Genomic DNA, 12,400 nt, shown 5'->3' with positions numbered 1-12,400 from the left:
ACCTTGATAAGACAGTTAGTAGAACTTTCCTAACAGTGATTGTATTCACATGGCCATGTGAGCATTTCAACTCTCTCTACCCTCGACCGTACCACAATTATTTAATACATTTTATCGTACAAATTCATATTTTCATCTTTAATCATATCATCTTTGTTTAACATTGTCCTACTGCGTTTTACAATTAGACATTAACACCGTTAGATACCGGCTCAGTGGTCTATCGGTTAAGTGCTCTGGCGCGAGACTGATAGGTCCTGGGTTCGAATCCCGCGAATGCGGAATCGTGAATGCGCACTGTTGAGGAGTCCCATAATAGGACGAAACGGCCGTCCAGCGCTTCCACGTTTCCGATGGTAGTCTAGCTTGAATTGCCTCATGATCTCAACTCTATACAATTATAAGAACCCTTCTTCTTATTATTATTTGTTGTTTTTGTTTTGTGATTGTTCTCATTTTTTCTTGTTATAGCCTGGTTCATCTCATGAATTAGGAACCTTTTTATCAAAAAATGATCGTAATTTACGTATGATAACACTACGTTGTTTATATACAATTTTATTAAAATATCCAAATAGTTTGGATAATAATTGTATTATGAATATATTAAATTTAATGCCAAAATTATTAATTACTGAACATGATTTACAAACAACACAAGTAAGTGTATTACGGTAAGGATACATATATTCATTCACTATATCTGATTCATATATCGACCCTGGTTTTTATTTCTTCTGATGTGTTATGTAATAGCATCTGACTCTTCTATTGGATGGATACTTACCCCTTTAATAACTAAATGTATATTGCCTCTTAGTGTAATCATATTGTGTAGTCACCAATTTACTTGATTATTTTATCTAAACACATAAATATTGGTACATAGAGGGCACCAGATAGATATGCGCCACACAAATCTCATTTGATTTGCGTGAGGGCTGTGATACTGCCCAGGTGCTCAAACCGAAGCAGGTGGTTTTCTAAAGGGGCCACAGCCGGAGCCTTTGACCTAAAAATCTGGTCCACAAGGTAGTGGAGCATCGTAAGGAAATGCAGTCTCATGGTAGCCGGTGACCAACGATTGATTCATGCGCCATTTGTTCCACCAGGGTACTGGAGTCATCCCATGTGCACCATTGGTTTGGAATGAGTGTTTTCCAACTTCCCTAGGTGGACTTTCTGTGTCCATTGGACGGTTAAAGAGCCTGACATTCGCTTATCGTCCTCTCACTTTCGTAAACAACTTTCCTGGCGCGAGAAGGCAATGAGTAGGACTTCCCTGGCATAGCTGTATACGCGTTGCCATGTGAGAGCATTTGGAGAGGGAGAGCGGACTCTCCCCACTGTCGGCCGTATCGGGACATTTGGGGGCATAACATAATATTTAAAGTTTTATACGAAATATTTTGGTAGTTAGGATATTTAAAACATACATGCCAGCAAATCATACGTGTAAATTCTAAAAAGTGTATAAAGTTTGTGTTTGTGTATGTGTGTTAAATTTATATGGTTCATATCATTTAGTATGATAAGTGGTTAAATAGTACACATACGTACGTGTCTTACTTTGTCTCCGTACCCATTTATGGTTGTGTATGATATGCTTGCTGTTAATAGAGACTCGGTTAAAAATCTCAAACTGAATCAATCTTCGTCAGAAATAGGTGTTCCTGATAAAGATGTCTTGATATTTTACCAACCCTGTTTTCGTGCTAAGAAATTATTTAAGCGAAACAGAATATTTTTTTCAAAGCTTAATAATCCACTATATTTCCATAACTGTCTTCCAATGCCATTGACGCTTAACTGACTCACATCTGATATGGTTCTGCTAAATTGGTAACGGCTTTTTACTATAACTCTGGGAATTTCCTCTCAAAATCAGCCACTGACTGGTATATAAACTAATAGATATCGGCTCAATCGTCTAGATGCTTAAGCATTGCCCAAAAGATTTGAAGGTCCCCAATTCTTTTCGTAGAATGGTCGCTGATGTGTAGTGTTGTGGAGTCTTGCACTAGGATGAAATATCCGTCCAGTGATTTCTGATTTTTGATGGTTGTTTAATTAAGATTATTCGATTATATAGACTTTTATTAACAATTCACTTTTTTTGTCTATTGTTTAGGCACAAAAACTTATGGATTCGTAGTTAAAATAGGTATTTTCAACTTAAGTGTGTTGTTCCACCAGTTATATAAACATACTTCTTTGTCCCATTTGATTGGATGTGTTTGTTTGAGGTGTAAAAAACATTTTCCTTTCCAAAAATCGATCAATTTTTTGATCGTTTTATTTTTCGTTTGATCTAGCTCGCTCTTCATCTTACCTCGTTATTCTTGGAATCACCTAATCCTTTAGCTAGTCAAGTTTTTCAAATTGTTATACAAGAACCATTTCTTGAATGTCTCATCAATTTAGCACATTCTCCATTATTACGTGGTCAAGCTTTGGATGGGATGCTTCGTTTAATGCGTGCTTTTGGTCATCTTAAGAAAACAGATGCAAATGGCCGACAACAATTAACGGTAAATTTATTTTGATATTTGTTTCAATATGATACTCGTGTATGTTGGCACCATTAAGTAAGGAATACTGGTTGTGTGCAGGTTACTAAGTTAAGATTGCAAATCGGTTGTTAAAATCGTAAATTTTTACTGACTAATATAGTTATGATGTCCATTATATATCCTCATGTTGATAAATATGAACTTAGTGACAGAAATATGCTCCATCATCGTGACTAGTGGTTAGAGACATTGTGTCATATACCTCAGGATCGATTGCATTGACAAGAGATGCATTTACTCTCTGTCTTCCATTGGATTCTGAGTTTCAAATATATATTATAATTTTTATTTCATTAGTTCATTCTTCTGGGATCTAACCCTATCTGCCTAATTTTGTACCTTTCCTACTTTTGATACTATTCGATTCCTGTCACTTCGGCTGATGTACGCTGATGTTATGTGCAGTTTTGAACCTATGCAAATATGTATCAATTTTTCTATTTCGTATGTCTGACTGACTGTTGAACGTCAGGAACTGTTTACAAGCGTACTTATCAATTTGTGAGACACATCTGTTAAATGAAAGTTAATGGATGGAGTAAAGTTGGTCATGTAATAAGTAGCTGATATGTAAAAAAACAGGTTTTTTTAAGTTGTATTGGGTACAGTGTGTGTTCGGGCTGTAATGACAGGATAACAGTTGTGAGACTTCTCTATTTCTAACCTGGCTGTTGATTCGTTCATTTATATTGGCAATAGGACCAGTAGCCTATTTTACGAATTTACACAACGATCAATTAACAATAACCAACACCTTAACACTTGTTGGTCCTCGAGGTCCTTCTAATCCAGTGACCAATTGGAAGATGGATATAGAAAGACTGTCAGTTCTGTACCATACTCAATTCAGTTATAGGTGAAAACGCATACAATAGTATGCTTGAAACTTCTGACCACACAACAACACTATTGGAGAATTAAATTATGTACATAACTTAGTCATAAGTGATACAAAACCATAGTATTAAGGGGATAACTAACTAATGATAAATCCGGATTAACGAGATATCTGACGCAATTTCTAAGTCAAACCGAAAGCGTGGAAATATGAGAATATAAAAATATAACTATTGAAGGGTTTACTAATTATTCAATAGAAATAGAAATAATAATCCTTCGGATGATAGTCTCACGAGTTATACTTCCACACTACTCGTTCAATCATATCAGTAGCGTCAACCAATAGGCTACGATCTAACAGTCTACATCTGTAGTGGACGAAAACTTGGTAGGAAAACAAATTTATTGTTAAATACAAAATAACAGTTCCTTCATAAAGTAGGAATAGTTTCTCATTCTATCTGCTCCCCCAGGATCATGTAGCCTATGTGCACCATTGGTTTTAGATCAAGGTTTACCAACTTCCTTGGGTGGATCTTTTGTGCTCACCGACCCGTTTTAAGCCCTTGCGGGACATTCGTTTGTCGCCTTCTCAATTTCGCTAACAGCACCCCGTCCGCGATAAGGACGTGAGTAAGACTTCTCTGACAATGATTATATAAGTGTGTGTGTGTGTGTGTGTGTGTGTGTGAATCTCTCCAACCTCAACGTCAAGCGTATCATTGGTTAAAATTAAGGACATTAAACTACAAAAGGAATAGCATACGCGGGAAGTATATAAATTCTGGTTGCTAAATCTAGAGGGATATCGACTATCATATCTCAGAAGTAACATTAAAATTTTGTTCTTGATGGATATTTTGACTAAAGTATTTTCTTTCCTCCTGTTTGGTTAATTTTGTTGTTATTTCCTAAACTTTTTTTCTTCATTTATTCATCACACACAGCTCTTCCTATCGCGTTTACTTGCTCCCATTGAAAGTAATCATAATAATAATAATACTACTTTGTTTGGTCACAACTCTGCTATAAGCAGTATTAATAATAATAATAATAATACTACACCTAATCGAACTTCTGGTGTACATCGAGATGCTTTGCCTAGTTTAGCTCAATGTATAGCTGCTCTATTAGCTGAACTACCAATGACTTCATCGAATTCACCGTCATTATTATCACCTCATGCCGACAGTTTACTGAGTAGTGTAAACAATGTGGTTGATCAGTTGTTAATATCTGTCAAGGTAATTTATTGTCAGTGTTAATTTTTCCAGTTATTATTGTAATTATAGTTTTTGATAAGCTTCTCAATAATTCACCATTACTTACGCCTGTTACCCCTCGTGGAGGAGCATAGGCCGCCCACCAGCATTCTCCATCCAAAGTTGTCCTGGGCAATCCTTTCCAGTTAACATTCACCATTGGTGGTAATAAAAATATTATTATACTTAGAAATGTATTTGTTTTCGTTTAAGTATGACATAATTGATCATATATTGTGTCTATGAAGGTGACAATATTGATATTAATGATGGTGTAGTGAAAAAGAACACAAGTGGGTACACCCAAATGTATATGAATACATTATTACAGAATCTCTTAGTAAAATGTGAGAACCATACCGTGATACTTCATCTGCAAATTATCCGTCAATTGTCTCAGACTTTGTTGTTCCTTCGTTTCCATATCGATCATTCTCCGTTCTTGTTCTCTTCTGCCGCCGGTCATTTCATTTTCGATTGATTATACATGCTATTTATATCTGTCTACATCAGTAGCACACACCACAATAATAATAATGAGAAATAATTGCACACTGTAAATGCAGTGATGCAATTAAGAAAGGTCATTGTTATTCAAGCTTAATACTACTTTATATTTAATTCATATCTGTTCTATAATTATTTATGTGTTTGCGTTTATCTTCAGGATCCTTCTACATCTCCAACACAATTATATCTAAATTTGCTTATTTTGGGTGAACTAGGTCGTAAAGTGTAAGTTCAAAGTACACACTTATTCTAATTCAATTTGAAATGATTTGAATTATCCCTTCGTTGATAAATTTTTTTGATCCGTCTTGATGGACATATTGTCCATCCTGTCCGTATTGCCTCGATGTAGCTATTATAACACAATCTGATATAAAATGGAGGATCCACCGTGGGGAGTTGGAAAACCCTGATTCCAAACCAACAGTGCACATGAGCTCTAGGATCCTCAGGAGACGAATGGCGTATGAATCTATTGTTAATGACTGGATATCATGAGACTGCATCTTCTAACGTTGCTCTATTGCCTTATGGATTAGACTTTTCGCTCAAAGGCTCGTGGTGTGGCCTTCTAAGAAACCTACTTGCTTTTGTTTGGGCACCTAGATGGTATTCAAGTATTCACCAAAATCAAATGGTTTGTGTGGCGCATATATCTTTGGCGCCTCCTTGTACCAATGTTTATATGTTTCAATCAAAAATGAATAACAGTGGAATCAAGGTTTCAAACTACATTGTGTTATCCACTTAACTAATGTATTCAAATAGTCACTCATTTGTGCAACAGCTATGAAATCTAACTTAATTTGAAAGGAATTGAATTATTTCACACGTCCTATTTTCCACTGTTAGCCACATTTCATCTATTCCAAATACTTGTTCTATTGCATAACTTCAAGTAGATAATAACACCTTAACTACGTTGACACACATACAAAAAAACCTAATTCAGACCCTTTTTTAGAATTTTAACTAAAAGAGTTCATTTACAAGCAATGCACTTCTAATAATGAACAATGGAATTAAGAACGTTTATCGTTTCGTCCTATTTGGTTCTCTTCTAACTGCATATAATTGTTGCATTTCAGTGTTCATATTCACAGAAGGTAAACCCTGCTCGGCGTACATTTCACACTCATTGATACTTGTTCGTATGGTGTACCGGTAATCTTCTGGGGAACTCGAAGTATCCAAACTCGCATTACCCAGCTTCACAACCTGAGACGTTACCACTGAGCGATTCTCCATACAACTGTTACTTCCTTGATCCATATTCCCATTAATAAACAAGAGAGGATTTGTCGTAACATCTTAACACATTAGATCTTTTAGTCCAATTTGTGAAGGCTAGCGATGCATGAGTTCGATTGTGACTGAACAACCTTAAGAACAGAGAAAAGAAAGCTAAATCATTGATTTGGATGGTTTTATATTTTCGAATCATTGATTAATATCATTTAAGTGTTCATAGGTGTCGGAATGATTGTTAACTCTTTATGCAATCATTGTTGGAAATCTTATTTAGATTGGTGGTAAAATGCTTGAATTGACTGTGTAATCATTTGTGTAATCCTTTTATAAATTACTACCATTGAAGTGGCTGCTTCTATGAATTTGGTGTTGATCTTGTTGTGTTAATGAGGTGTGGCAACTTTGACCGATACATATATGTGCCTGGTCCTACGTTGTAGATGACTGCCCGACTTTGATATAGTACTATCATGTAAAAGTAGGTCATAGGTTCTATTCATGCCAGTGTTGTTGATGTCTACTATTGTAGAGTTCCATACCAGAACGAAACAATTATCTAGTACCTCCTGGCTTCAATGATTGTCCGTGATGTTAACTATGAAATTTAACTATCTCTACAACACCTTTACAAAATTAGTGTCGTGTTTAAAATATTTCCTTTTTCTCGTTTTCATAATGGGGAGTCCTAAAATTGTCGTTTGTCATGTAATTTTCTAGTCATAGTTCCGTTACATATTTCCTTCTTGTATGTTTGTTCTGTTTTGATCTTCTCTTCTTTTTTCCCTCTAGTGATTTGAGTTCACGTACAGATCTTCGCGATCTATTAATTTCTTGCCTGTCATCAACCAACAATTCACCTTATCATTATCAGCAACCAACACCGCATACTTCAACTGGTTTATCTCATTCCACGATATCATCCAATGGACTCATGGTCAGTGAAGAAGTCAAACCAGCAGCAGCGTTAAGTTTAGGTCGATTGGTCGTTGGTAAACCAGAAATTCTTTTACCACCATTAATCGAAAGCATTTCACAAGCTGTAAAACAACATATGCAACTGACAAACACCTCAGGATCTCTTACTAGCAGCAGCAGTAGTGGCAGTGGCGGTGCTGGCATTGGTAGTAAAAATAACACAAGTCAACATCAATTATATTATTTAATTCAAGCTCTTAGAGAGGTTAGATTTTTCCATAGTTTGTCTTAATATTGCTGTATGATTGTTTGATGAATTATCGCTAATTTTTTGGATAGTTAGTAAGTTTCTTTGGTCGAAGGCACACCCATCTTATGATAAAACGCACATCCTGGATTCCGTTACCAACCACAGTCTAAATGCGCTCTTTTTAGTTACTTTATTCAAATGTAAACATATAGTTACCATCACTTTTTAAATGGAGTTTTGTTCTTCACATGTCTTCAACAGAAGTCAGTTTCATTGGTATCATGAACCGATCCAAGTCAGGTAACTATTCGAATCACAAAAGCGATGAACAACTGGTTCATCATAGTATGGAATTTCTCAGTAATGATGCATCTATTACCTCACAACGGAAAGTCGAACTCTTCGATTTCGCGCGCGAACACTGAATCTTTAGACTAATTAACGTAGATCTGACAGTTTACAAGCGTAGCTGTTCTAACTGAATTTCTTGAATGAGTTTTTATACTTGTCTTACATAGAGTCTCACAGGGTCTATAGTCAAAGCAGGTATTTATGTGCATAGCCAATAGTCATAATCTGTTTCTTAAATTAAAATAATACAGTTGGAACAAAGTTGCAGTATAGTCTAATTAATAATTACAAATAGAATAATAAATACGATGAAACCTTTGGGAGACGCTGTAGCGATCTTGAGAATGTCCACCTACTTACTAAAGTTGATGGTTAGGTTTAGGAATTAGATTTAGGGTTTTCACCACAAACTGACATATGTTATAATGCCAAAACGCTATTTAGTCAGATGGTAAATGAATTTCGCTTCGAAATCCAACACCTGTTATCTTTTATCTGATCGGTTCGTCCATAAATTATAGTCTCGCCATAAATCCATGTTTACTGAACAGCATCACGGACACAGCAAAATGAACCAGTAGATAGTATTGGTCATGTTTACGTAGAAGACCTGAATAGCTTCATAAAGATAATAATTGTGAAATAAGTGAGTTCTAAGTGGTTGGTGATTCTAGCTTGAATATTATTGATTGATGCACATTTATTGAACACTAACTTGTATTAATCCACGAAATTGAATGAGAGTGCCTTCTGTTATCTTCGAAAGGTACCTACCTCATGTCTGGCATGTAGTTTAACTCTATTGGTCATTATTTTTTTCACTAGAATTCATGTTAGTGTACTTCATTAGTTTTTTTTGTGCTGAATCAATGAATCTAAATGACATTAACTACAATTCAACAATTTTTATTTATTTTTTATTTAAACACATAAATATTGGTACAAGGAAGCATCAGATACATATGCGCCGCACAAATCTCATTTGATTTGTGCGATGGCTGTGATACTGCTCAGGTACGCAAACTGAAGCAGGTGGTTTTCTTAAGGGGGCCACACCCGGAGCCTTTGACCTAAAGATCTGATCCACAAGACAGTGGAGCAACGTAAGGAGATGCAATCCCATGGTAGCCGGTGACCAATGATTGATTCATACGCTATTTGTTTCCTCAGGATAATGGAGCCAGCACATGTGCACCATTGGTTTGGAATGAGGATTTTCCAACTCCCCTAGGTGAACTTTCCGTGTCTTCCAACCCAGTTAAAGCTCCGGACATTCGCTTTTCGTCCTCTCAATTTCGTAAACAACAGTAATGCCACGAGAAGGCAGTGAGTAGGATTTCCCTGTCAGAGGCTCTATACGGGTGGCCATGTGAGAGCATTTTGAGAAGGAAAGCGGACTCTCCCCATTCTCGGCCGTACCAGGGCATTTGGGGGCACAGTTCAACAATACGGTTCTTGAATTTTTGAAATATTCTGTATTTAGTTTTTTTTTGTTCATTGTGATTGCTCCGTTTTCTCCTTACATTAAAATTTTTTTCTAACAGGTTCTTGTTAATCTTGCTGGTCTGGATCCTAATCAATCTTTGAAACATCATCTAGATTCAATGTGGTAAGAGTTGTTCATTAGGGCTTATAAATATACTTGATTTCAATCATTGAATTCAGACTATAAGCTGCACTTATTCATTTTGAGATCTGAGATACGTAGTATAGTGATAATAAGAATTGACGATTGTAATAATTAGTGTTTTACCCAACCTACATACGCGCAATTTCTTTTTGTCGACTTCACCTTATATTACTATATTTACATCAGTCTTGATTAATGGAAACAATTATTGCATTGTTCACTTACTACTAAACAGGTCAATCTTTAAATCCCTTGTGATCAGTTTTATTTTCAGTTATTTAGTGGTCATAAGGACGTTTTATCAATGGAACTCTATCTATTAATGTGTATTGTTCTTTTTTCTTATTATATCTCGTGTTATAGAGAAAGAATTGTATTTCTCTATTTTTGGGCTATTTATGAGTGGGTGGTGCGGTATAGTGTTCCAGTCAGATTGGTTGGTAAAACCTTTTCTGGGGAGGCCTATGTAGGCACTTTTGTAATGGGTTCCGTGTTTTCAAGGCTCATAAAGCCCACCGCGCGGATGTGATTTTATAGAGAACCGCGATCTAGCAGGTCCTTTGAGCGTATCTCGGTATCGTCAGAAGGGGAAGTAAACGATTTTCGAAGTTTTTATTTACCCTGGATAGTCTGAATGCATACTAGGTAACACATGGATTTTCATTCAAGCATTCCTTGGCATAAATGCACGTAAACTTACGCTATACGTTACATGCTCACCGATAACACACATGTTTTATCCTATAGCATACATAAAACCACATTCACCCACTTGGGAGGGTAGATATTCACCACTCCCATAAAAGAGTATTCGCTACAGCAGACTGTCTTCCACACATACATAAGCAGAATCATTCTCTCACGGGGAGGTCTTTGGTCATATATTCGAACCCCTTCCCACCTGATTCATTTTGGAAAATGTTTCTTATCACTACATCTTTACTCATAAAGCATGGTTAAAAGCTTAAAATAAATCGGCACTCGGTTAAAATATGTTACGTTTACATGAGTATGGTTGTTGTTTGCCTAGTAATCTCCACTAAATATCAGTTATGAGTAGTTGTAGCCTCTTCACAAATCTTTTTTCTTCGTATATTCATCCTGTATTAGGTCCCTTTTATTAGCATGTTCTGGTTTATCGGAAGAAGGTACACGAAATCTAGTCTCAGAATGTCTTGGCCGATTAACATTGGTCGATCCTCCGCAACTAGTTAGTCGTCTACGTCAACAGGTAAATTTCATTAATTGTCATTTTATACTTTACTTCAGATTTTGATTGACAGAATTATGTTTGTTTCTATTATTCAATTGAATAACAATGAATCATTGTCTACAATCATTTTTTAGACGTTTTTGGTTAACTTCAGGCTTTTGTTAATATTATCTTTTGTAGCATCCCCATAATATTCACCTAGAGCCTACACATACTTCTCTAAAATATCTTTATTGTACTATAACTACCCATGAGTAGCTAGAGCCCATCCCTCTCACTTATTCTGGTTAAACTATTTGCAAGCTAACTCTTCTATTATCTGTTGGTCCTTATTTCTGATGTACGTACGTACGAAGTTCTACGTTGTGACTGACTGACTGGTCCTTATTTCACTTATTCAGCCATATTGAACCGATCATTTCTGTACCTCTGTACATTGAGATTCGATTGTCACTGTTAAGTTCATTACCTTGATTATGAGTTTATTATAAACTAGAGTTAATATCTTTATCTGTGAATTGGTAACTTATTTTTCAACGTGTAATATTGTTGGGGATGTCAAATCCCCAGAACTTACTTGGTAAACAGCTTAATTTTGTAATTTTACTTTGAAAATTTAAATTTCCTTGTTTTCGCGCCAAAGGCGCTCCTTTCACCTTCAAGTCGTATTTCCCACTTGTAAAATATCTTAAATACTATTGGACCGTTTTAGCTTTGAGTGTGCTATTTTGCAATGCTGCCCAAGGACAAATTATCGCTGTATATGTACATTTGAGTTTTTCCCCTTATGACTTGCTTGTACTCGGCTGCTTACGGAATATATATTCCCCTACTTTGCCTTGGACTTCTTCATCTAGTTAGCGAGGCCTGGGACAACAGAGTAGATTAGCTTATCGTGTCATTGGCCTTCGTTCGTTACCGCGAAATCGACTTAATTCAAGTATATCAAATATATATGCCGTATCAAGGATTTCCTGATGCTTTTTCTGTTCACCTAGCTAAGTACATAAATCTCTACCTGTCACGTTTAAAAATTTCACACATAATGTATCATTGTATTTTAGCCAACAAAAATGTTTACTACACTTACCGGTGTAATTATTTTCTACACTTTATTTTATAGCTGAATTCACCTGAGGCCTCATCGTCAGTCTTAATGCGTTCAACATTAGTTACTGCGGTGAAATTCATTCTAATCGTTACTGATTTAGACGCAGGTACAATGACAAAATATACCGGTCGTATGCGTTATGATTTACCAGATGTAACATATTTTATGGTTCCATCTCAGGAAACTTCTATGTCATCATCACCTTTGACTAATGACATTGAATCAGCTCTACGAGCTGGTAATCCTCCTGCATTGATAGATTTTCTTGGTCGTCTTGCAGATCCGGAATTATCAGTTCGACGTGCAGCTCTTGTTGCATTGAATACTGTTGCACATCATAGACCTGGTCTCGTACGTCCATTACTCAATATACCTATACAATTGCCTGGTTCATCACAAACATCAACTCTATTAGATTTGTTATGTGCAGAAACAGTTATACGAAAAGAATTGATTCGTGAAGTAGAGATGGGTCCATTCAAACATCATGAAGA

General features: G+C 36.0%; 1 protein-coding gene across 1 annotated transcript in view; it reads left to right on the top strand.

Moving 5' to 3' along the window:
* Smp_170510 (tip120, putative) overlaps positions 1 to 12,400 on the top strand; it is a gene marked incomplete at its 5' end in the record, with an annotated part of 51,881 nt that overhangs the window by 28,858 nt on the left and 10,623 nt on the right. The window contains 5 exons of the mRNA XM_018791610.1: positions 472 to 660; positions 2,316 to 2,531; positions 4,361 to 4,657; positions 5,343 to 5,410; positions 7,226 to 7,616. Of these exons, the coding sequence (XP_018647315.1) occupies positions 472 to 660; positions 2,316 to 2,531; positions 4,361 to 4,657; positions 5,343 to 5,410; positions 7,226 to 7,616 (1,161 nt within the window). The remainder of the gene's footprint in view (positions 1 to 471; positions 661 to 2,315; positions 2,532 to 4,360; positions 4,658 to 5,342; positions 5,411 to 7,225; positions 7,617 to 12,400) is intronic.

The sequence above is a fragment of the Schistosoma mansoni genome (assembly GCF_000237925.1).
Source record: "Schistosoma mansoni, WGS project CABG00000000 data, supercontig 0228, strain Puerto Rico, whole genome shotgun sequence".
Lineage (NCBI taxonomy): Eukaryota > Metazoa > Platyhelminthes > Trematoda > Strigeidida > Schistosomatidae > Schistosoma > Schistosoma mansoni.
Note: the sequence above shows the minus strand (reverse complement) of the source record. Positions and strands in the feature narration are given on the sequence as shown.